The sequence below is a fragment of the Magnolia sinica genome, chromosome 17, assembly GCF_029962835.1.
Source record: "Magnolia sinica isolate HGM2019 chromosome 17, MsV1, whole genome shotgun sequence".
NCBI classification, from domain to species: domain Eukaryota; kingdom Viridiplantae; phylum Streptophyta; class Magnoliopsida; order Magnoliales; family Magnoliaceae; genus Magnolia; species Magnolia sinica.
Genome location: NC_080589.1, coordinates 41,161,753 through 41,188,307, shown reverse-complemented (window position 1 = coordinate 41,188,307; position 26,555 = coordinate 41,161,753). Strand labels below are relative to the sequence as shown.

At 41.2% G+C, this 26,555-nt stretch overlaps 1 protein-coding gene across 2 annotated transcripts; it reads left to right on the top strand.

Annotated features, from left to right (window-relative positions):
• Positions 1-5,430: 5,430 nt before the first annotated feature.
• LOC131231922 (5-formyltetrahydrofolate cyclo-ligase-like protein COG0212) lies at positions 5,431-26,509 on the top strand. Of its 2 annotated transcripts, XM_058228302.1 has the most exons (6): positions 5,436-5,919; positions 6,479-6,569; positions 14,744-14,970; positions 19,942-20,017; positions 25,939-26,064; positions 26,198-26,509. In XM_058228302.1, the coding sequence occupies exons 1-6, from the start codon at positions 5,503-5,505 to the stop codon at positions 26,341-26,343; spliced, it is 1,083 nt and encodes a 360-aa protein (XP_058084285.1). In that variant the 5' UTR covers positions 5,436-5,502; the 3' UTR covers positions 26,344-26,509. The 2 variants fall into 2 exon arrangements, with proteins under 2 accessions (XP_058084286.1, XP_058084285.1); XM_058228303.1 differs by lacking the exon at positions 25,939-26,064 and having other exon boundaries at positions 5,431-5,919.
• Positions 26,510-26,555: the final 46 nt, after the last annotated feature.

Below are 26,555 nucleotides of genomic sequence, written 5' to 3'. Positions count from 1 at the left end.
CAGTGCCGTCAGGAGAAATTTCAGCTTATCTTGCCATCTTGTAAAATTGGTTCCATCGAACCGATCAAGACATATCAAGTCCTGATTCATCAACTTGATGGATGAAACACTGTCAGCTTCCATAAAAAAAATAACGCTTTAAGATTGTTGTAAATTATACAGATTAATGTATTTCTGTATAATGTGGAAACCAAAAAGTGCAAAATAATCAGAAATCAGGACAGGCTGAAGCACGTCTGAAACGCTGTCTTTAAAGCATTATTTGCCCCTACTCAAGTGAATTGAGTATGCTGGTAGGTTATAGATAAATAGCTTCTAGGATACGACGAGCCTGGTGTGGGTCTGCGTTCAGCAAACACGAAGGCCCACCAAATGGAACTCAATTACACACTTTCTTGCAATATTACAGTATAAAGGAAAACATCCCAAAAGAAGAAGAAAAGAAGAGAAAAAACTTCTGCACAAGTCAGTTCAAGTCTTCAGCTACTGGTTCAGTTGAACCGTTCTAGACTACACCGCTGGTCTGCTCTTCAAGCTAAGGTTTAAGCCTTTCTATGTTGCTGGAAACACTAAAATATATGAGTGGAGAGGGGCTGACTGTCTCAGTTCGTATGGGTTTGCTGGAGTGAGTTGAGATGGTTTGGAAACCCATCCAGGTCCTCCTTTTATAGGCTATGGTGGCTAGGGGGTTATGGTCTAGAGACTTAAATTCTATTAAACCATTTCTGGCTGTTGGAAAACTAGCCGTTTTATGGCCATTTTCTGACCGTTATGCATGGACTATTAAGCTGCTGCATACTGACTGTTGTGAGACAACAGCTAGCCGTTTTCTAGCTGTTGGGCTAGCCATGCAGCAGTTACAACTGGACCCTTCACTAATGGCTCAGCTGTTACAGTTTCTGCTGCAGCAGCTCTTTTCAGTCCCTCTATTTATACTGAGAGATCTCTCTCTTAGTCCTTTAGTCTCTTTATTAACTAGCCACCCTGTCACGCCCTAAACTCGAAAATCGGGCTCAGAAAATTCCTGATTGCCGAATCCAGCGCCGACAGCCTCCGTAGAACCTCATTCTCGACTCCCAGCGCCCATTCGCCAGGTTCCGATCCTGAGATGCTACGAGGAGGATTTTCAACATCAGTTTGATTCGTAATAAGCATAACCAAAGGCATAACCCACAACAACAACAAAAAAATCCATCACATTTCCACTATGATCAAAAACTTTACAAGTACAATGAGCATAAAGGGAAATACAATGATGATGAACAAAACTCCAAAATGATCTGCCACGCGTCCAAGCCTCAGCGCTGCTGCGATCCAACGTCACCTACACGCAACGGTTAGAAAGCTTAGAGGGTGGTGAAAGTGTATGCTCAAGGTGGTAATGTAGTTATGCAGTATCAGAGTAATGCGGAACATGCTGATGAATGCCAAGAATACCATTAGCCGTACCAAGGCCATGCGGTGCAAAGAATGATGTCGGCCATACCAAGGCCATGCAATGCGAAATGCAACTCAAGCATACAAATCCTCATCTAAGTCCACATATCGATACAGCTTAAAATCTGGAAGATCACCGGAGTTTAGTACACTCCAAGCCAGATTGCTGCCCCATCGCACGCAATAAGGTGAGTAGAAAAAACCTCACTATTCGCCTGCCAATATCGGGCTCGGCTCGTCAATAGCGGACCCATTCCTTGAGCTGGTCAGACTCAGCCTAGCATTGCCCCCTACTCTCGGGCGGGTAAGGCCGCACCCCCTTCCAACCGACCACGACATAGTAGAAAGCGCAACCGTCTGGTAATCGGCACTCGGCGCTCATGCACCCACTCGGTCTAGACGTTGGAGCAACCTCTTGGTACCATAAGGGTTTAGGGACTTTCACCCAGGGATATCTATAGCACCCCATGTTGAACAGTATTTCTGGTATCCAATCCTGCCAACCACGATACGTCTGTGGAGGCTACGGCCCTGATGTCGCTAGGGCGTACAGTAACCATATTACACAATGCGAATGTATGAATCACACTATCCAGTCATACAGCAAATCCTGCACGTATCGTGCGCTCATGTAGGGCAACACCCCCTGTAAGGGAGCCCCCAAACAATCTGCCCGAAGGCATATGCTATGATCAGTCATTTCTCATATCAAGCATACGTATGATGCATATGATCATGAATCATGGAACTGAACATGTTATATGGGATGGATGATGTTCATAACGAAGATGAGCCTAGACGGCCTACACATTACACATATGGGCCCTAGGGGAAGTCATAATGCGGACATTTAACCAACACTATACTTGCAATGGGGACGTCAAACCGCCATTGCTCCCAAGGTATAGCCCGACGTAAACATCATTACATAAACCATGTTGGGATTGTACATTGCAATGGACCTTAGGTACATCCCATTAGGCCTTAAATACATCAAATAAGCCATATCATATGAGCCTTATATTCATCAAGTGAGCCACATCAATGGGCCACACCAATGGGCCTTATGTGCATTGCAATGGGCTATAACCCGTGGGCTTTAGAATGCATCAAATGGGCCTAATCTTATGAGCCTTATGTGTACATCAAATGGGCCTCGACCCATAGGCCCCAATACATCTTAATGGGCCTTAAACCACGGGCCCCTAATACATCAAATGGGCCTCGACCCACGGGCCTTACATATATATCAAAGTGGGCCTCAACCATGGGCCACAAGTAAGCTGAGATGGGCCTTCCACCAGCAGTAAATTATATATAATATAATATAATATATATATATAGTACATACAATATTATATATAATATAATATTATATATATACACACACACATACACACACACGTACACACCCACACACGCACGCACACCCACACACAAATATCACAGTGGGCTCCACCGTTCGCCTGGACGGTGGAGGCAAAACACATATATCGCTGTGGGCTCCATGTGGGGCCCACCATAATGATTACACTTCATCCAACCCGTTGATAAGGTCACGTAGGCCTAGATGAAGGGTGAAAACAAATTTCACCCTGATCCAAAACTTCTGTGGACCCAAAAAGGGTTTCAAAGGTAAATGTTCAATTTCACTGTTTCCTACGGTGTAGGCCACCTGAGTGCCGTATGGTGCTAAATTTTGAAGGGGGCCCACTTCTGGGAGTGGCCCACCTCATGAACGGATTGGATGACAAATAAACATCAAGGTGGGGCCAACAGCAGCAGCAGCGCTGCTGCTGATGGTATTTTTTTAAAAAAATATGTTTTCCTGTGGTTTTTCACAGGTGGGGGCCCACGTCTGATAATCCACTTCGTCTAATGGCCCTCCATGGCTCAAGACAAGCAAAACAAGTCCAATATTGGGCCTGTTTCAGTGTATAGAAGGAATAAGAGATATTTCAACGGTAAACCCACTGTTTGCCATGTTATGGCCCGCCTGAAAGTCTGCTCGGTCCCATCTTTCGGCTCAACGCCTAAAACAAGCTTGAAAAAGGAATGGACGGCGTGGATTAAATACCTACATCAAGGTGGGGCCTATCAGAGTAGGCCACCCCAAATGCTCGTTAACAAGCTAACATTTGTGCTTTCCCTTTTTGTCCAGCGTCCAGGGACGCTGGATGGTTTTGCAGCCCACATGCGTTGGGGGTGGGCCCTGCTTAGGTGGGCCACCAAATGATGGATGGTGTGGGTACTACACATATAAGGTGGGCCCCACTTATAAATGGTTTGGATAAAATACCTACCTCATGGTGGGGTCCAACCTAATGGGCCACATGACCATATTAACATAAGAAGAGGAAAAAAAGAAAAATAAAGGGAAAGAGAGAGATAGAGAGTGGGACACGCGTGATGGAGGGACCCCGGCACTATGGACCCTCCCTTGCACTAAATTATACATCAAGTGGGTCCCATTACACATAGGCCCATTAAATCAAATTTCAACTGTGAAGATCCCTTCTCCACTAAATTAGACGGTCTAGATAACCCTAAATATGTAAGAAAAATAAACATCATGATGGGGTCCATGGAGAATGGCCCCATCATGGAATGATCATGATGATCCAAGTGGGCCATCGGCCACATCTTAGGGTCCAAAGTGAGATCCAAACCATTGATCGGTTGGCCTCACTTGGCCCATCTTAAAAACATTAAAAACTACCCTATCAAAGCACCCACCACTGGATCTTCTTGCTCCCTTGGCTTCCTTATCTCCTTGTGCTTCTCTTTGATGGAGGAAGATGAGAAATGGATGGCTAGGATGGGAGATCTAGGGATGAAAATGTGGGCCACACTTGTAGCTTGGAAGAGTTGGAGAGCTCATACGTATGGATTTTTTTCTTGCTTTGGAAGAGTTTGAAAATGAGAGAGAGACTTGTAAAGGGAGAGAGAGAGAGGGAGTGATGGGTGATGGATGTAAGAGCCCCTTTTTGACTTTTGTGGTAAAAGTTGTAAGAGAAGGTATGGGCTTGTAAGATCTTTTTGACTTTTGGGGCTTGCTTGGGAATGGGTGAAAGGTGATGTGTACTTGACATGATGAGATTGATGGGTTGATTGATTGATGTGACATCTTGTAGAGATTCTCTCGAGATTCGCACGCGCAGTGTTTTCCTCGCACCGAACGCTGGCTCACATCTCCCGACCAGAGCATTGCATCAGTGCGCGAGTCACGACATCGGAACCGCGACGACGACGCGGTCGCTAAGGTACAAGTCCTGGGTTGAGTCGATTCAGGTTGACGGCATGAGAATCAGGGTCGCGCGCAAATACTGGTTAAGGGTCGAAGGTTGCCGGAATTCGACCGAGAAGACCGCGGAAGTCTATGGAATGGTACGGTTTAGGATATAGGGCTTACACACCCGCCATAGCCACTTAGTCGCACCGCGTCTTGCTCCGGTTCGCTCAAGGTCGCGAAGGAGTGACCCTCTGCGACACGATGCGAACGTGCGAGGTGCAAAGTGCACCACTAGCGCTTCTACAACCACACTACTTCACATGCCCACACCCTCGCACCGAGCCCGAGACCGAGCCCGAGTCCGTGCCCAAGCCCGAGGTCCATAGTCCAGGGACTAGGTAGGTAAATATTATAATACTCCACATCCTTCATATAAACTACAGGTTTTTCTTTTCTCTTTTCTATGTGAGACTATTCCCAAAAAACTCCGTAGAAAAGTGTTTTTCAAAACAACTTTTTATATTATTTATTATTAAAATATATTTTTTATTAAAATCAATATTTTTGCAACATCATCCAGTGGGGCGCACCTAAAAACATGATGACAGTGGTCCTCTCATCGAGTGGACCATGTTACACTTATCAATTGGATTACACATGCATTCATCCTCGTCAAACATGTATCGTGGCCCACTTTTTGCCACGATTCCTCACACGTCTGCATAATGACATGTGCGAAAACGTCGATCTTCTCCCCTCTAATCTCTATCCCGCCTTATTCCAAACAACAGCAGTAAGATAGCCATTTTCTTTCCGTCGATCCATCGTCGTTGATGGATGCAAATCTCCTCCGTTGGAGGAGTGGGTGTGCATTTCTTCAATACTATAAGCAGCCGTGGAATCCGAAGGATAGCCCACGGGCTGCTTCCTTTTCTTTCTCTACCATTTCGTTGGTGAATAAGAAGAAGAAGAGAAGCTTGTGTAGGCTGACCACTAGCAGCAGCGGCAAGGATACCTTCGACGAGTCCGCTTTTGAGTCGGAGAGGTTGAGGCTAGATGCCAAGGCCAGGCAATCGATGGCTGAGGAGATGATGGCTGGAAGCAGCAGCGACGATGATCCGAAAGCATGGAAGTGGGTCATCCGTAAGAGAGTGTGGGATCTGATGGAAGGGCTGAACATCGCCCAAAACCCTCGTCCTGTTCATCATCGCATACCCAATTTCGTTGGTGCCGCGGCCGCTGCCAAAATGGTCTGATTTCCTGATGATCTCTCTCTCTCTCTTTCACACACACACACACACACACAGAGACAATCAAACACCTGTTTGCTCTCTCTCTCTCTCTCTCATACCCAAACGAACACCTCTCTTTCTCTCTTGACCTTTCTTTTTTCCTTCCTCCCCCTGAATTATCTGGACTCTACTTCTGGAACTCGGTGCCTGGGAGAAGTCACAATCGGAAGGGGAGGGCCACCAGCCGAGTAGCCATTTTCCTTTAAAAAAAATAAAAAACTTGTCTGGCGGGTCTGTCTAGATTATTCGCGGGGGCGTTCTTTTTTTTTTTTTTTTTCCCTTGCTTTCTTATCACAAATCCTGGAACTCATTACGAGTCGACTCAGTGAGTTGGACTCGTCAGACTTGAAGGTGGAGTTTTCGCTTGGTGTATGGGGTTGTAGGTACTGTATGGGGTTATAGGTCCACGTTTTTCAAATTCTTGTTTATTTGCTGTTTCTAATTTTTTTGAAGCGATGTGATGGTTTCTCTTCTTCCTTTTTAAATTGTGTCTCTATCATTTCTGTTGGTTGTAAAGTTGGGTGGATTGGAAGCATTTCATGCGGCAAATTGTGTGAAGGTCAACCCTGATTCGCCCCAGAAGCAAGTTCGCTTTTTAACACTTTCAGGTTCATTCTTCTTTAATTATTGTAATTGGTTAAACAAATTCAAGGTCTGCTATTTTATTTATGTATTTATTTATTTTTCAGTTCATTTGAAGTCTTGGAAACATGCAAAAATTTATTTGTGTCTTTCTCCTCATGTTTGTTCAGAAAGATATGTAATGCTGGGTGATTGAGAATTTTGGTTTTGTTCTCGGGCATTTTCCTTTCATTAATTCACATTCATTCAAGTTGTTAACATGTTGATAACTGTATTAGACTTGTGAGTTATAAAAATTGATGTGTTTCTATTCGATTTTGAATTTTATGCATCTTTATTTGAGAATTAAATGCTTATTTATCTGTTTATTTAGCAGGGATAGGGCTTGAATTTGCTATCTTTTTAAGCAAATCACCCCATTTTGGATTCCATCAATGTTGGGCTCTTGCCTCACGCTTGATTGGTTGACTTAGACCAATTGAACAATTAAGGCCCTAGAACATATTTAAGTGGCCAATCAATGCACATAATTGGTATCACTTGATCCCCGTTTGATACCAGTTTGTAGAGGCATATTCATCCCTTTAATTTTCCACTTAGCCTTCAAAACTATTTTGATAGGCCTGAGGAACACCTAAAATTCTAAGCATATTTATTTTATCTTGAATATGAAAATTCAACCTATTAATCTAATTGATAGGCAGCATCAACTATAAAGCTTCTTCCCATTTGTATCTTATTTTGAATGTGAAATGTCAACTCGCTATATAGAGCATGCGGTGGTTTGATCTTATCGTTGCTAAGCCCGTTGTAGATCAAAAGACTGATATGACTTTGTACACTTCTTCCTTTTTGGCGTTGTTGACATGACACATGCAATGATGTAATCTAGCCATAGGAATTCTTTTTATGGACAATCCGGTTAGGAGTTTCGATTTATGTTGTGTAGTAGGAATGTGTCTGTTTCGACAAGAAACGAATGTGTTTCGTTTGACGATTATCTTATTCAATTATAACAAAGAAAGAATGAGAGAAGAATCATCACAAAGTATTTTATTGATTCCGAGTTGGTTTACATCCTCTTATTTTCCTTGATTCTGAAACAAAGCACAATGAACCAACACAATGAAAGAAATGATAATCGATTCCGTGGCGATTTCGGCAGCATTTCAGCTTGTGATATATTCATCTCAGCGAGAGAAGTGTTGTGCAGATCTAAACATCTTTTGTTTTTTTTTTTTTTCTAACTTTTTTAGAATAATAGCTGTTGTGAAATGACCACTGTATTCCAAAAAAAGATCATAGAAAGCTCAGAAAACAAAACCAACAATATGTATGCCATATACATTACTTGCGCGCAACACAGTCTTGTTGTGCGGGTTGGCGCAACAAACTTGTGTTGTGCAGTCCAGCGCAACAGGCTTCAAGCCATCTTCTCTTTGGTCCTCCTTCCTTTCTCTTCTCTAAGTACCTGACAAAGGTACTCAGAGGTCTTCCTTCAGGGGCTCTGATCTCTTCGCACAACCCACTTTCGTTGTGCAGGGGTGCAATGTGCTTCTTCCTTATTCTCTCTGGAACTTCTTCTTGCTCCTCTCTAGCACCTCTTTGAGACTTCTCTTGCTCCAAATGAGAGAGGAATAGGTATTTATAGGCTTCCGCATGTGTGAGGCCTCGTTTCTTGTGCCGTAGGCCCTTTTCCACGCAAGAAACACAACAAATCTGTGTAACAGGTCTATTGTTGCGCGCGCGCAATAAGGTCATTAGTTGTGCGGGTGCGCGCGACAAGGTCATTTGTTGCGCAGGTCTGCGCAACAAGGTCATTCTGCGTGCAACTGCACTCTGCGAGGCCATTCTGCACAACTGCACTCTGCGAAGTCTGTTTCTATACATCTGCACTTTGCGAAGTCTGAAAATGCATTTTTTGTGCACCAACATGCACAACAAACCAAACTTCTATCGACTCGTGTATTTTTTTGTGCCTCAACAGTGTCAACCAATCACTAGCCAGGGTAAAGGAGGAGGATTGATGTCAGGTAGGTAGTATTGCTGAGCTTTCACCCAATAACCATGATAATAACAACCTAGCCCAAATTTGTAGGACAAGGATGGAGTTAGTAATGATCATAACAAGTTAGTGTGTACTCATTGTGGGTTCATTCCATTTAGAAATGTATGTTCGGATCTAACAGGTCGACTCCTAAGGAAGGTATTTGTTGCTACAATTGATTCCTTCGATAGTGCTCGTGATGAATCCCAGACTATGAGATCTCATAGTAGTTGGTTGGTTGCTAGCGAAATTGCTGACTTGTATCATCATCTAGCTCTTCTTGAAGGAGCCTCTTCCACTCAACAATGTCATTATACTCCATCAAGTATACCGGCTTCCGTGTATTTTAGTCTTTAGGTCCATTGTCAGTCTGTCCTGGCTCATATATTCTAGAGCCTTAGATCATATGACCTGCATGACTTCATTATTTCACTGTTACTTGTCATTATCTGCATTTGATAGTCATGTAAAAATTGTGACTGGCTCCTGTAGTCACGTTAAAGGTGTCGGAACCATCAATATCTCACCATCCCCTTCACTTGTCTTCCATTTTCAATGTCCCCAAATTATCTTCTAACATACTATCTGTTAGTCGTATTACTCGGTCTCTCAATTGTAATACAACCTTCTTTCCTTCCCACCTTGTTTTTAAGGACTTGATGATCGGAAAGAAGATTGGGGATAGTTGCGAGCAAGATGGGCTTTGTTTTTTCGACCTTCGGATGATGTTGGATTAACTCTTTAGACTTCAACTTCATATCAATCATCTACTGATTGGCTGTTGTATTGGCATCATTGTCTTGGCCATATACCAATTAATAGTCTTTAATTGTTACTCCTTTTTCGGTCAATAGTCGCAAATTGTTACTCCCTTTTCTTTTTAAGTATAAATTTGTGAATGAATTTATTTTGTGAGACATGTCAATTGGCTAAACATTGCTGATCATCCTATCCATCTAGTTCTAATGCAAAGTGTGATGTCTCTTTCACTCTTATAGACTAATGTATGGGGTCCTCGTCTAGTGGCTTCCACGTTTGGTTATGAATACTAAGTTTCTTTCATAGTTAACTATACTAGAGCTACTTGGGTCTATCTTATGAGATCCAAAGATGAAGATTTACCCATCTTTCAGATATTTCATAAAATGGTTACCAACCAATTCACGATTATGATAGTTCTAATAATGGTGGTGAATATATCTCAGTGGCATTTTAGAGTTGCTTGAAAAATGGTATAGAATCTCAGGCCACATGCCCTTGTAGCTCCGAACCAAATGGAGTGGCTGAGAGAATAACGTCTTCTTGAAGTAACTAGTGTCCTTTTCTTTCAAATGAATGTTCTAAAAAATTGTGGGCTGATGTTCTGTTAAGCGCAGCGTCCGTAGTTAATAGTGTCCACTAGAATTTTGGGGGGAAAGGCTTCCATTCAAAAATTGCAACCAAATCCTTGTTTTCTATTCCTCCTAAAGTGCTTTGTTGTGTGTGCTTTGTTCATATTTCTGACATCCATGAGACTACTTAGATGCCTAGACTATCAAGTGTATCTTCTTAGGTTTTTGTTGTTAGAAAAAAGAATACAAATGTTATTCCCTTGACATCTTTGGAAAATGATTTATCTTGATGGATATGCCTTTCGTAAGAGATATTCCATATTACTTCATATTACATCTCTCTAGATAAGTCTCTCAAATCCTCCCATAAGGGGGAGTCTCCAATGCCTCGTTGCTTGCCTCTTCCTATATTTGATTGTTCCTCTCCATCACCTGGTGTTGATTCCCCAATTATCTCTCCATCTTGTTAGTCTCTTCTTATTCAACAAAATGGCGGCCTTAAAACCTATGTTCGAAGGCAGAAACAATTTAATGGCTTTTCTACCACTAGCGCTCTCCACTCCACTGATTGAGGCTCAGGTATGATTTCTTTCCCTAATCCTCTTGATCTTCCCATTGTTTGCATAAAGAAAAGTGTTCATGTACTGCCCATCCTCTTATTAATTTCATTTCATATAAGTCTCTTTCACTGTCATATTGTGCATTCCTTTCCAATATATCTTCTTTCACAGTTTTTTCGAGTGTTCGTTGGCCTTTTAGGCTTTTGTCAAAAGAAACATGCCAAGTTGGAGGGAGATGCATGCTTTGAGAAAAATCAAAATTGGGATATTGTTCAGTTGCCCCTTAGAAAAAGGTGGTTTGATGTCAATCGATCTTTACTATCGAACATAAACCAAAAGGAAAGGTTGAGTGCTACAAAGATCGTCTTAAAGGTTCACCTAGATGGAGAATTCTTTCTTCTTTGAATGATCATCTTCATGTTTATGCCTATACTGATGCAAACTAGGCTGGCTCACCTTCTAATTGCCGATTTGCTTCCAATTATTGCACCGTGGTTGGTGGGAATCTAGTAAAACGAGGGAAAACCAGTTCCAAAGCAGGGTATTGGGTGATGGCTCATGGTGTATATAAACTACTTTGGTTTAAGACCCTTCTGATTGAATTAAGTCTTTCAGCTTTTGCTATACTATGATAATTTTATAACCATTCACATCTTCTCCGACTTAGGTGATTATCACTGTGTAGTGTCATGGGAGAAGAAATTGGGAGACAATTTAGGAAAAAAAGGTTTTAGCCAAAGTAGGTTAAATACACCATGAGCCATCGCCCGATACTTTGCTTCAATATTGATCAGGCATAATAAACCGCCTTTTGCTTTTCCATATCAATAGATTCCCACCAACCAAGGTGTAATAACCAGAAGTAGATCAACGATCGAGTGTCAGGCCAGTTTGCATTATTATAGGACTTAACGTGAAGATGACCATGTGGAGAAAAAAAACTCCTCATTTATGTGAACTTTTGAGATACTTCAAAATACAGTAAATTGCATCCAAGTGGTTCTTGTGGGGAGCGTACATAAATTGACTGATTATACTAACTACATATGCTGATATGCAATGCCAGGATGAATAATAGTCAAATAGATGAGTTTATTATCAAGTCACTGATACAAGCCAACATTTGGCAAAGGATCAACACTATCAAGTTGTAGTTGGCAGTTTTGTTCAATAGGAGTGTCTATAGGTTTATCACCAAGAAGATCAGAGTCAAGGAGAAGATCAAGAGTGTATATATATATATATATATATATATATATATATATTGAGAAATAACAATACCACGTCAAGATCTTACAACTTCAATCCCAAAAAAATATCGAAGAGACCCAAGATTTTTAAATCAAATTCTCTATTAAGGAATGCCTTTTACGAATTTATTGCTTCATCGTCATCACTAGTGACAATGATGTCATCCACATGTACAATAACAATAGAGAGACCAATGACTTGTTTGGAGAATAAAGGATGATAGCACAACTCTACAAATATTTGAATTGCACTAATGCATGTTGAAAGCATTTGAACCAGGCATGTGCATATTGCTTGAGTCCATAAATGGTTTTACTAAGCTTATAGATAGATGACTTCCTGCAGCTTGTAGGAAACCTTAAGGGGCCATATACACTTCTTCATGTGGGTCCCCATGAAGAAAGTCATTCTTGACATCAAATTGATGTAGAGGTCATGATAAATTGGCAACTAGGGAGAGTAACACATGCACAAAATTAAGTTTTGCGACATGAGCAAAAGTCTCATGGAAGTTTACCCCTTGGGTTTGAGTAAAACCTTTGGCTATAAGATGAGCTTTGTAGTGCTCAACCTCTCTGTTTGGTTTATGTTTGATAGTGAAGACCCATTTATATCCAATTACCTTTTTTCATGAGGCAACTTAACAATATCCCCTGTTTGATTTTATTATTATTATTTTTTTTTCAGGGCATGCATCTCTTACCAATATGACATGTTTCTATTGACAAAAGCTTAAAAGCTTGACAGACACTTGAAGAAATTGTGATAGAAAAGATATTGGAAAGGAATGACAGTATGGCGGTGAACAAAGCACATAACCAAACACTTTAGGTGGAATAAAAACAAGGATTGCTTTGGTTGTAAAATTCGAATGGGAGCCTATTAACTAAGGAGAAGGTAATAAGCTACTCTCAGAAGATGTCTATTCTTTCTCTTAGCCACTCCATTTTGTTTAGGAGTATAAGTGATGCAGGACAACTAACCACTTGCTCTAAAAGCTTGAATTGATAGAGCGTGGCGAATCAATCCTTTTATTTCATAGCCCAAGCCCCACATCCCATTGGTTAGGTCCTAAGCCGAACCCCCCTCGTGGGCCCCACATCTCATGGGTTTCGCCTCACATGAGCCACCCGCCTCACATGGGTCGCCCACCCCAAGTGTGCTCCTGCATCCCACAGGCCACCCCACTTGAGCCCGGTGTGAAACCAGCTATGTGACCGAGATTTAACTTAAAATCAAAAAAATAAATAAAATCATCAAACTAAAGTGTGATGCTCATGCAAACAACATGAAGCCCAAGAGATGACGGGTATGATTCGAGGCCAAATCATAGTCATCAGTCCATTGACCAAACAAAACACTCAGAAAATTGGGCCCAAGGAAGATAAAGATCTTTCGACTAGCATAGGAGTAATCCGGGTTTAATAGGTCAAAGTTCGATGTTTTCCGGGTTGGACCAAGGTAGTTCCAATGCAAAAATCTTGAGACCTAGGAATATTAAATGCAAACAGCCAAAACTAAGTTGCCTATTGTGGACAAAGGAACACAACCGACTCAAAATCAGATCAAGTGGGCCCCACATGTGCGTGTGGTAGTCACATGGGTGGTCGTACGGTTACACATGTGGGTTTATTGTGTGGTCCACGCATGGTTCGGGTTCGTTAATAATGAAAGATTGGTTTATGTGGCCCGTAGGATCTAGTAAAATCAGATTCAAGTGAAAACAATGAAAAGATCTTACTTTATGATTGAAGATTCAAAGAGGCCTACCACTTACGATTCATCAAGCATGAGGTGGAAGATGGAGGATCTTAGGGATGAAGGATAGAGTGGCTTTACTCCCTCTAGGCTTTTATCTAAAGATCTAGCCTTTACAACAATGAAGGAAGAAGAAAGAGACTCTCACAAAGCCTCAAGATTTTCTCCAAACTCACATTAGGGTTGGACGTCCCCGCTCCACTTAAACGTCCCCACCCCATTTACTTTATATTATTCCAAAATTGTTAAAATAACAATTCTACCCAATTAGTAACAAAAGCAAAATACCCATTATATCCTAAAAGGTAAAAAGTCTAATCTACCCTCTCAAAAGAAAAAAAAAATGTAACAAATAGATGTCCACTGTCCAATCACAAACTAAAATGCCCAAATCATCAAATAACATAAAAGAACTAACGAACAAAATGGTCCAACATAATCCAACCATCGGATGGCCCCGTGATGGGACACAAGATGATCCAATGGATGGACGATCATGTAGACCATGATTAATGGTGGGGTGGTCTCCAAATATGATCCATGCCATCCATGCTTTTCTAATTCTCGACGATGACCACTGGTGATCACCATCAGTCGCCTAGCCAAAGTGAAAGTGCCGATGTAGCATGTCGACACTTACGTCTCTAATATGTCTAGAGTGGTGGTGTGATGTCCGCATTAGAAACTTATTTTCCTAACAAATACCTGCACCTCTTGCTTCCTATTCTCAAATCTCTTCCAATCAGTTGTCAAATTGCTATATAAGAATTCTGAATGAGTTGTTTCTCGCGTTGCCTCCAGCATTCCTTTCTTAATCTCATAATTATGCTCAATAACCATAGCTCTGCTTGGCTAACCATTTTCCAAGAGGAAGTTGGATAATATTTTGTTGTGCATCTTAGATCACTAGCATTTTGGATTTTGAATTGGTAGAATGGAACTAAAGCATATTTTCTCTTTTCTTTTATGAGTATTCAAGACTAAATATTCAGATCAAATAATAAATTTACACCTTTCATAGTCTATTCTATTATGCAAACTTGTTCAATGTCTATGCATCTAAAAAAGCACCCGGTGTGAGCTAGTATGTAAGTTGGAGGTTCAATGGGACATGTTTTGATCTTGTAATATCATGAGCTTGCTGCTACTTATTCAAGCTGGTTTTATGAATAATCAAGTCTTTCTTCCATCCACAAATCTGCATACTTCTTATTAACAGTGTGACAGTATGAGTCAATTTGCGTTTGATGTAGGTGGGAAGCAGTTGTTGACTCCTCAACCGCGTTTAAGGACTGGGTTCTTCTCAGTGTTGGATTCTCAAATGTTATCGCCTGGTATCATCAATGAAGCTTGCACTTCGGCAGGGGTTGCCAAGTATGGTCGGCCAATTGGTTTGGATGAAAAAATTAAAGTGGATTTGATAGTTATTGGATCAGTTGCAGTCGATCCAAAAACAGGTGCTCGACTTGGGAAGGGTGAGGTATTACCAACCTGTCATTCTCATGTTTAGACAGATTCTCTTCTGTAAAACAGTTCTTTCTACAGCAGATCTTCTTTCTGATGTATGCTTATGATTCTTTTTTTGACCTTTGATTTGTATATTCCATTTTATGTTTATTTTGTGTTTATGTTATTCATCTAGCTTCACATTGCTTAGAAAACAGCAAGAAGGTTACCTTAGTTGGAATTCAGATTCTTTCACCCTTATGGTAGCATGGGCACTTAGTCTGAATAGGTTGGCTAACTGGAACGATGGGGATAGCTACTTCGTGATGGAGATGGGGAATGAAGGAATGCGATTGTGACCCATGATTCTCAGCCCATAAATTAATGACACAAAATCAGATAAATTATAACAAATAAAGAAGATATGAGCTTAAAACAATCATCATGCCTTGCCCCTGCTTTTTTTGGGGTCAGCTTTATGAATCTTGTTTTTCCAGAAATTCTATGGCTCTCTTCTCATTAAGTGAAAAAGCCTTTATCTTCCTTCTCATGATCCCTTCGAAAGTCCTTTTAGGCTCTCCCTTCTTCCCCCTTTAACGCCTTTCAACCTTAATCAATGTCTCTCCCTTACTAGGGCCATACCCGAATTTGTTACTGCATTGCTGAACCATCTCAATTGGCTCTTCATCATCTTAACTCCAATTGGGAGTACTCACGGGTTGCTTCAAGTCCCCGCTTTTAGTGATTTGGATGGGTGGATCTATAAAGAAACTTCAATAAAATATGCAAGGAGATGTTCAGAAAAAAAGAAGAAAAAAGAAAAAAGAAAAAAATGAAGAAGTGAGAAATGGAACAAGCCTCCCCGCACAGCGGAAAAAGAAGAAAAAGCAAATATCCTTATTAGGAGGGAACCATAAAACCCTACATATTCCTAGAAATGATAAAGCCCGTGTCTCAAAGGAAAGTGTAGATAGAGATCCCTATGATATTGGAACCATAAATGGCCTAGCTGGCAACCATAAATTGAATTATCTGCTTTTGCTTATCCTATTCTAGTGTTTCTCTCAAGCCAGGTCCCTCACATAATGGCACACAGAAGCATCAACCCAATCTTGTTACATTATGGGTGGAAGGGCTTCTTTGCCCAGTCTGAGAAAAGATTCAATATGGAACCATTGAGGGTTCCAAGACACTCCAAAAATATTCAAGTGGCTCTAGACAGAACTAACAACCTTACAATGAAGGAAGATATGGTTCCCCAACTCCTCTTTATATTTGTCCATAACACGTCTTTTAGGGATTGTATTATTTCTATTACTGATGTTATAAATAGTGATTTTGTTTGCTAGAGCAATCCACACAACAGCTTGAACTCTGTGTGGAACCAGAATTTGCTGAACTTTCACAATTGTTGATGACCATTCTCTAAGGCTGTCAAGGCAGAAAAGAAAGATTTGGAGGAGAAAGATCCTATGGGTGATCATTTCCATAGCTTCTTATCACCAAATAGATTTGAGCAATCTGTTTTGTACTACTTGCCTCAAAGCCTAATTTCATCTCCACTAAGAAGAGATGTTCCAAGAAACCGAGATGTCCAGATGCTCAAAGTAGTCTGCCTGCGACCATGGCTTCCTTATTTGTAAAAACACGTAAAATGGAAGGGAAAGCTTCAGCAAAGGGTGCTCATCAATCCAGATGCCCCACCAAAAATCTGAATTCGTCACCTCTGCCAATAGAAACGGATCCCAGACTTGGAAGATAGTGATCATTAATGGGAGAGATTCATGTTATTTGCATTAATAGACCTAGCAAAAGTATTGATGGCATTTCACAGCTCCATGTCTTCATTCCTCATAGGCAGTGTTTACAGCATCACATTATGTATCACACTCCTGGGATACAAAACTATTATGGGAGACATTGGAAAATATCAAATGTATCGCATGATGTATCACAATTTAAGGAAATGTTGGGGAAATTTGGAAAAATGGTGGAATATTTCATTGAAACTTTAGGAAATGTTAAAATGCACATGATTACACGTAACTCAAAATATTTTCTGAAAAAATATGTATGATACTCTTCTATTGTTTAATTCATTGATTGAAATCAACCCATGTGCCGGTCCCATACCAACACATGCTAGGGTGGAAAAGAATTCATGGAGCTGATCCCAATTAGTTGGGATAAGGCTTACATGATGATGATGATGATGAGTAGTTTTCCATTGTTTTGGGGACAACTATTGAGGCATCAACCATAAATGTTGCAGTTATATTCAAGGTTAGTTCATATCATTCAAATGTCATACAATATAAGCAATAAAGCACAAACATACAACAAAGTTAACACAAAGGGGCCTTTCAAATTCAAGCAAAGTTGTGTCGAGATAGGATTCAAACAAAGTTGTTTCGGAACAGCTTACTTGTCCATTGTTTGTCAAACCTCATTTATGCATGGAACCTAGGCAAATGAAGTCAACTAGTCTTGACATATGCCTGTTTTAGGTAAGGATCCATTGTCTTTGCTAAAATTGTATAACTAGTGGTCCCCGTCACAAAGTAAGCAGCAGTAGTGCTGGGTAGAGACAAAGCATGGGGTCCAGATGGGTTCGCCATGGCTTTTTTTTTTTTTCTTGCTCTTTTGGGTGGTGGTGAAAAAGGATGCGTGTTCTTTTATTACTAACTTCTTTCTAAATGGCCGGCTAGTATCAGAGTTGGGAGCTTCTTTCATAGCTTTGATTCCAGAAAATTTGGGGCTGAGCATCTTTGGGATTTTAGGCCAATAAGCTTAATTGGGGTGTTGTACAAAATTGTTGTAAAAATTCTGTCACAAGGGTTAGGCCTACACTCGGTTTTGTCATCTCCAAGGTCCAAGGTGCTTTTGTGGAAGGTCATCAGATTTTGGATAGTGCCCTTATCGCTAGTGCCCTCATCGCTCATGAGTGTATCAACTCTTGCTCCAAGGAAGGTAAGGAAGGGCTAGTGTGCGAGCTCGATATTGAAAAGGCCTTCAATCATATAGACTAGGACTTCTTGGACTATATGCTGGATAGGCTAGGTTATGGAGAGAAGTGAAGGGGGTGGATCACGGTTTGCATTAAATTGGAAAAAAATTGTCTTGGTTAATGGTTTCTTTTAAAGGGTTCTTCAGATACACGAGTGGGTTAAGACAAGGGGACCCATTGTCACCCTTCCTCTTTGTGGCAATCATGGAATGCTTTACTAGGATGATGAGAATGGGGGTTGCAAGAAATATCATTAGAGAGCTCAAGGTAGATGAGGAAGAGCTATGTGTATCTTATCTCCATTTTGTGGATGACACCATTCTATTCTATGAGGTGGATCCTGTTCAAGAGGATAGTTTAAGGAAGATAGTCTATTGTTTTGAAATGGTTTTGGGGCTGAAGGTGAACATGGACAACTGCGAAATGCTTGGCATCGGTATCTATGAGGAGGAGACTTTATCTTACGCGGAGGTTTTCGATTGCAAGGTGGGAACTTCCCCCTTCTTCTTACATAGGTCTCCCTTCGTGCATTGGTAAGCCTGCTACACACCTTTGGAACAAGGTTATTGAGAGAGTTAAGAGAAAGCTATTATCCTAGAAGTGCCACCCCTTATCTTTGGGGGAAAAATTGACTCTTATTAAAGTGGCTCTCTCTAATCTCTCAATCTACTTTCTATCTCTATTTAAATGCCCAAGGGCAGTTCAGAAGAGATTGGATCACCCGAAGGCACCCATCTCGTGCTTGACAAATTTTTAACTGGCTTAGGCTCAGGCCTAGAAAATTTAGCCCATTTCAATTTTTGGCCAGGCAGATCGTTACCTAGCCTAAGCATGGCCCTTTGACACCTAAGTTTCTGAAAATCAGTTTTGGAAGGTGTATTGGCCTGGCCTGACAATGATATGATGGAGGCATATGGGACCATATTGGACCAGCCTCGGACTAATATTGGTATCATTTTTTGGCAAAAAAGGTTAAAATATAAGAAAAAGGAAAAAATGGAAAATGCAAGAATTTTTCAGTTATTTATGTTTTTGACGAGTATTCAGTGGTGTATTACATCATTCTTTGGTAAGAATGTTGTCTGTTTGCCTGACTTGCTGAAAGCTGAGTTTGTTAGCCTTCAACTTCCAAAATTGGTGTAGAAGCTTATGGGGTGTAGAAGCCTATGGGAATAAGAAATATTAGGTTGATTGTCAAATTTTACTTAGTTTTTACTAGAATGCTTTTTGTCGCATATTTGAACTGAACATCGTAAGAATAACTGCAAATGCTGCCGGATCATTATATCTATATTACAATAACAAATACTGTGAGGCAAAACAGTTAACATATTATTATCAATAATTATATGATTCAACTCAAATTGTGTGGTTTGATTACAATGTGGCTAGATTCAGTCAAAAATGAGTTCCTATCCTTCTCTGTGCTTAACATGAATAAAATACACGCAAAATGTGAGGAAAAAGTGAAAAAACGAAGAAAAAAGGGCCTCTTATATGCATACTGACCGCAACACGATATGCATTGCAAATGGTCAATACGGGCCTATACCCCCACAGATTTTTTAAGTGAGCCACTTCGCTCCTGTATCTAGTAATGTTACCAACTGGTATGGGTATGATATGCCCGTGTTGGCCAATACGATATGGATATTTACATTTGGAACTATGTTGACGTCATGCTTTTGTGTTTGTTGGTTTTTGCTTACGCTTTCTTGATGACCGTTGTGGTGGTTTATGGTGCCATATTCTAGCATCTAGTCTTGTTGAGCATGTCATGATGGGTTTTGACTTCTTAAATTTGCTAATCTGCCCACTGTTGCAAGAGATGATTATACATTTCCTTCACACAATGCAATGGCATGGAAATTAGAGTTGCCTCTGTCAGCTGCAACGGATCAGCCATGTTCTGTGTGCACAGTTGTCATTTAGAATGGTTATATTGCTTCTGAGCATATTTTTTAAGAATTCATTTGGGAATGATTTTGCACAATGCAGGGCTTTGCTGAACTCGAGTATGGTATGCTACGATACATGGGGGCCATAGATGACACAACCCTAGTTGTAACATCTGGTAATTGGGGTCTCTTCTCATCATCACCCTGACATCTTTTGAAGGTCATATTGATCATAGTTGCAAAGTGCTTGACTTTGCTCTCAAGATTGTTGTCACATGGTTTTCTAGTGTTTACCTTGTCTATTCTCTTTCATTTGTTTTCTCCTTCCTTTTTCTCTCATATGGAACTCATATCTGAGTTATTACTAAGAAAAATGTGGAATGCTGAGGCTCAGATTTGGCTCTCTTATCAAGGAAGTAAAACAAAAGAGTAAAATTCTCAATATTAATTTACAGATTGAAATTGGGATATCTGATGTATTTACTCATGTAAACTTGAATTATTTCTGATTAAGAAAAAGACTGAAGAGGGAAAAATAACAATGCCCTTGGAGTTTTTTGAAATATCCATGTGCTATCCGGCCAGCCGGACCTCAATAGGGTGCAAAAGCTCTCCTCAATACATGGAATACATGAACATTTGTAGAAATTTGAAATTTTGGGCCCCATCATGGATGGAACATAGCTTGAAAATGATCTTGTTTGGCCTTGATCCAGTGTTCCTATCTGTTAAACGTGGGACATTTACTATTTTTTATTTAACAATCAATTTAATCATGATCATTTCAGTACTTAAGATTGTCCAACCAGTGTGATTTGTGGGATATCCTCCGTCCACAATTGGTCCCCAGGTTCATAGTACTCCAGATATGCATCTGCATGTATGCCATGCGTATTGAGTGTAGAACCCTGGGGAGTTGTTGCTGATGAATATCAACTTTTTCTTTCTTCAAATGTACCCTTTTTCCTTCACATTACCCTGCAACATCGTGTTATTTTCCTTTTGCTGAAAGACTGAGGCTTGGGTGATTAAGTATTTTATTTATAGGAAACTGAGTCATCCATTTTGAATGCGTGTCATTATCTGTAATTATCATATCATTTTTTGTCATTGGTTTTGTTCAAGGGTCTCCCAATCTCTATACACTCTTTCCCTCTTACATCAATAGATAGCACTTGAAAAGTGGATCACAAGAATCAATATTTATGATGGCATGAAGGTTAACATTTTAGAAACACTTTCAAGTTCAACAGCATAATAACTAAAGATAAAAAGGAAGATTGACCAATGTATGAGAGTGTTTCATCAGCCTAGCTCCTTATGTCACCACTGTAGGAGCTTTCCCCCTCATGAGAAAGCAAGATAATTTTATATTAAGGCCCCACATTGAAGTACTTAGGGTTGTATATGTGGAGTCTGTCTGTGCTGAAATGTGTGGAGGTGCACGAAGGCTGTCTACAGTTGTGTGCGCAGAGCTTGTCTTTGCTGAAGCGTGCAGAGGTGCACGAAGGCTATTCATGATGGCATGCCCAGAGTCTGTCTACAGTGAGTTTTGTGTGCCTGTTTGTCCTGGAAGGCATGGAGTTGTTTGTGCCAAGGTGCACTGAGGCTGTTTGCACCGAGGTCCGCATACATTGCTTAAAGCACACAGCGGTTGCTTGTGTTCAGGTTAGTTGCATTGAGGTTGACGCCAAGGTTGTCTCACACTTAGGGTCTGCATACATTGCTTAAAGCACACAGCGGTCACTTGCGTTCAGGTTAGTTGCATCGAGGTTGACGCCAAGGTTGTCTCACACTTAGGGTGCTGGCTTTAGAGGATGTCTATCATGCTACTCAAGTCGCTCACATACCCACTCCCTCATACCCTTATTGATTACAGTGTCAGTCACTACCATCTTGGTCATATGATTCCCATGAGGTTTTGACAAGGCATTGCTACCTTCTTCAAGTGTCAGGTGATTATAGTGAAGACTCTAAGTTGAGGTCGCTAACCTTTTGGCTCAATGACCTTTTCCCGTATGCAAGCTTCACTAAATGCCCTGAGTAGCGCAATCATTACCTTCTTGCCTTGCGGTTCATTGTTGTATCTATTCTTCTAATGATCTCTTTTGAACCTATATGTCTCGAGACTATCGTTCCTAGACGCTTGGAGTGCGGGGCGTTACCCATCCAATCTTGTGACCTTCCGCATCTCTACCATTCTGTAACAACTCTGCACTTTCGTGCATAAGCAGCATGAAGGCATGCATGCACCTCGTCCTGTTGACTCGACATATGAAACTTAGAGCTACCTTGGGTGGGCCCCGTAGGGACACATGTGCTTACTCATTTTTGGGACCAGTGGCCATTTGCATCTCATTAGGCCCCGTCATCTTATAGTGACACTTCATCTGTAGCTTCCATGTTCGCCTTAGAAGCTGCAATACACCATGTGTCAAGTAGAGACTGGTCATTCGTTAATTACTTGTCCTTGCCACCCTATAAATAGGGGTCATTCGTTGCCAGAAATAACCCGAATCAAGGACAAATCAAGGCAGAAGAGAACGAAATCTTCAAGGATTCTAGGAGGGAGGGTGGTGTGTCTTGGCAACTGGTGGAAGTCGTGTGATAGCTCCCAACCTCCTACTTGCTCTGCGCATTACTCTGAGTAATTTAGCATCCTAATGTCCGCTCTCATTGTACCTCTTTTCTTTGTAACTAGAGGATTTAGATGTCACTTGTGTGCATATTGTGCCCGTCTCTTCTTGTACACGAGGATCTAATTGTTGGCCGCCACTCTCACGGAACTCGACTATGTTTTCACATTTTCTCGTGTACATGGAGGTCTTGTAGCTGACCTTGCATGCCCTTAGATCTTCGCATATTGAATTTTTTCTTGTACTTCATGTGAGGCCGACTGAGTCATGTCCCATACGACCCTCACAGGTTAATGCACGGACATGGAAACAAGGCCCCACCATGTGTAATAACCTGTCCGCAAGACGGTTGTTCGTTGAAGTGTGTGTGTGTGTGTGTGTGCAATTTTCTCTTTTGTTGCCCCTTGTCCATGGTTCTGAATGATGGTATTAGCCGCCGTATCAACCTCATGAAAAAATGATACGATACAGCGTTGCATATCGGAATAGGGCCCGTATCGGCCCGTATTGGTTGGATTTTTTAATTTTTTTTAAATTTTATTATTATTTTTTTTAAGCAAAAAAAATAAAATAAAATAAAAAAAATAGGAAAAAATGAGATATTCATAAATCTATCATTTCTTTTTTGGACCATGTATTCAATGGTGTATTAGACAATTTTTTTAATGAGAATGTTGTCTGTCGATTTGACTCGTTGAAGGTTAACTAAATGGGCCTTAATTGAATACAAATTAAACATGATTTGGTGAACAATGGCCAATCACATTGCAAATACAACAAAAAGAAGATGAAAAAAAAGAAAGAAAGAAAGTGAAGGTTTACCCTTTCTGATTTTCCCATAATGGTCCACTTTGCTTTGATTTGTCTAATCCCTTTCAAATCATTTGTTTTGATCTCAAAATAGGTCTAGATCTAGCCTAAAATGAGTTTTTAAGATTCGTTTATGGTTTAAATGAAAAGAAGAGACATTAGTGAATTTTTCGATTTTTTTTTTCCCTTCAAAATTGGGGTTTATTGGGCTTATCGGCCCTGTATCGGCACCGATACGGTCCAACCGATTCCAATACGGCCGATACATCCCCATATCGCATATCATATCGAGCTGATACGGACACGATACTCCTATATTAGCCGATACAATACCAATTTTCAGAACTATGCCTTTGTCTCCTCTTACGACCCCCACCATTCCCGCATGTGCATCTGACTCTAGGCATGGAGTTGTGCCAAACAACCAATGACTATATTTGGAAGGGCACATGATTGTGGGAACTCAGACTACCATTTTTTACCTTGAACAATACAACTTATTTATAATCACTCATCAACATCATCATCACGATCATCTAAGCCATTATCCCAATTAATTGGGGTCAGCTACATGAATCATGTTTTGTCATTCTCCTATATCAAGGGCCATTATTTATGATCGTATGCAATTAAAAAACCAAATGCCCCCATTAACTTTCCAAATGAAAACTAACTCCTTGGGCATCTCATATTCTCGAAACAATTGCTCACTATCATCTCTCCTGCTTTCACGAAGTAAATCTGATTGTCGCCCCCTCTTGAAGGAAAAAGAAAAAGTTGAAGTTGTGGTCTGCTTCCATCATGAGTGATTTCCAAGCCTTGGAGAGGCACAATGATGCATGACAATTAACCACTTGCTCTAAAAGCTCAAACTATTAGAGTATGACGAATTAATCTCTTTATCTCATAGCCCAGGCCCCACATCTCATGGATTAGGACCTCGGCTGAACCCCCTTCATGGGCCTCAAATCACATGGGCACCACCTCACACGGGCCGCCCACCCCGAGTGTGTCCTCTCATCCAACAGGCTACCCCACTCGAGCCCGGTGTGAAATGCGCATTAATCACCCCCGATGAGGAGTCTCAAACATGAGACCTCCCCCGTGGGCCCCGCCCACCCCGAGTGTGCCCTTTCATTCCACAGGTGACCCCACTCGAGCCCGATATGAAAATGCCCCTGCATTAATCACCCTCGGTGAGGCGTCTCGAACACGAGACCTCTCGCTCTGATACCAATTTGATGCAGGACAATTAACCACTTGCTCTAAAAGCTCGAACAATTAGAGTATGACGAATTAATCCCTTTATCTCATAGCCCAGGCCCTACATCGAATGGGTTAGGACCTCGGCCGAACCCCCTTCGTGGGCCCCAAATCACATGGGTACCGCTTCACACGGGCCGCTCACCCCGAGTGTGACCCCGCATCCAACAGGCTACCCCACTCGAGCTCGGTGTGAAATGCGCATTAATCACCCCCGGTGAGGAGTCTTGTATACGAGACCTCCCCCGTAGGCCCTGCCCATCCCGAGTGTGCCCTTGCATCCCACAGGTGACCCTACTCGAGCCCGGTGTGAAAATGCCCCTGCATTACACGAAATCCTCCACTTTCTCAGTAATAAATTGTGTTAGCAAATTCTGGGCTGTGTGCTAGGCCTGCTCTTTGTTGCAGTTCCTCATCTCGCCTTAGCCCTGCCCTAACGTGTTTAGCTGGCCAGCCCACCAAGCTTGTCTTGTGTTCTATGCCTCATGTTGTGGTGCTACTTTAATATTGTTTTTGCTTATTTCCTTGGGTCATTCCCTGTTGTCTGTGGAATCGTACTTAAAGCCCCTGTTGTTTGTTTTGGGCTTTTGGCCCTTGTTGATTGTACTTGGGTTTAGACCTTGCTTGGTTGGTAATAAAATTTCTGCTTAACTTTCAAAAGAATTTTTTCAAGAGAAAACTAGGCTTTCATGTAAGTTTGCTAATTGGAATGTTGAAGTAGCTGTAGCCTGTAGGATTATTTACATGCAGGTTCCTATGTTATATTTGTTTAACTTTGCCTACCATTCTTCTATTACATCTATTAGGCCTCAACCATGGGTAGGCTGTGCCTCAAAAATCACTCTGGTTGGATTATGTGATGCAGCTGATGGGGAACCTCTTACCCAATCATGTTGAGTGCTGGAGCATTCATCATGCATTTTCTCAAACAGCGGCATGCTACAGTATCGCTTACAACACTATATCATGCCACTTCTCGAAAGAAAAAATAGTCCCTCTATTCACGTGATTTTGCTGAGGCTCACCATCAGCTGCATCACTATCCTAATCGACTGTGCAGGAATTTTCATGATCAGATGTAGATGGTTACAAAAGATCCAACCAGTGGTTGGCATTCTAGGAGGAAAAGATAAAATCCTCCAATTGTAGTCTAGAATCATCTACCATCATGATTGGGATATTTCACATTTGCAGAGATAAATGTACTGGATAAATTGGATACAATCATTTAACACCATATCCTTTCCCCATTTGGTATATTAATTAAGTTTGACAGCATCCACCAATCTACCAATGCATCCATTAAATCTGTCATCTAAATATTCCTCCAGTCATAACAACAATAGTGATGCTGTTGATGATTATAATGATATAATGCTAGTTCTCAGTGCATGATAGGCAACTGGTAGATGATATTCCGGTTGAGAAGCTGTTGATTCATGATGTTCCGGTAGACATTATTTGCACTCCCACTCAAGTCATCTTCACCAACACGCCAATCCCAAAGCCTCAAGGTGAGAGCATGTAGTTAATCATCTTCGTTGCCTTGGCCTCATTTACTATCATGTTATCATTGAGATGAATGGAAGGGTATATCTTGGGTGTGATTTTGTTGGACTAAATGAAATGAGTTATTTCTGTATGCAGGAATATATTGGGAGAAATTGTCTCCAGAGAAGCTTGGCCAAATTCGAGTTCTCAGGGAGCTGAAGAGTCGGATAGAAAAAGAAACTGGGCAGCTGCTTCCTTGTGGGCCTTCAGAGAAATTACCTCCACTAGCTCAACGGAAGTGATTATGTAGATTGTATTTCATGTACCCAATCTTTGTATAAATTGTAATAAGCCTACACACACATCTCCACATGCACCATTCTGGCATGTGTGGATTTTTGAACCATGCATCAGGTGGGGGTGTCATGTAGATGAGAAAGCCCAATAATCAGGTCAGTTCACTCGTCATCAGATGGGTCACGTGCAAGTTGAGTGTGGACAATTGCCACGCTTA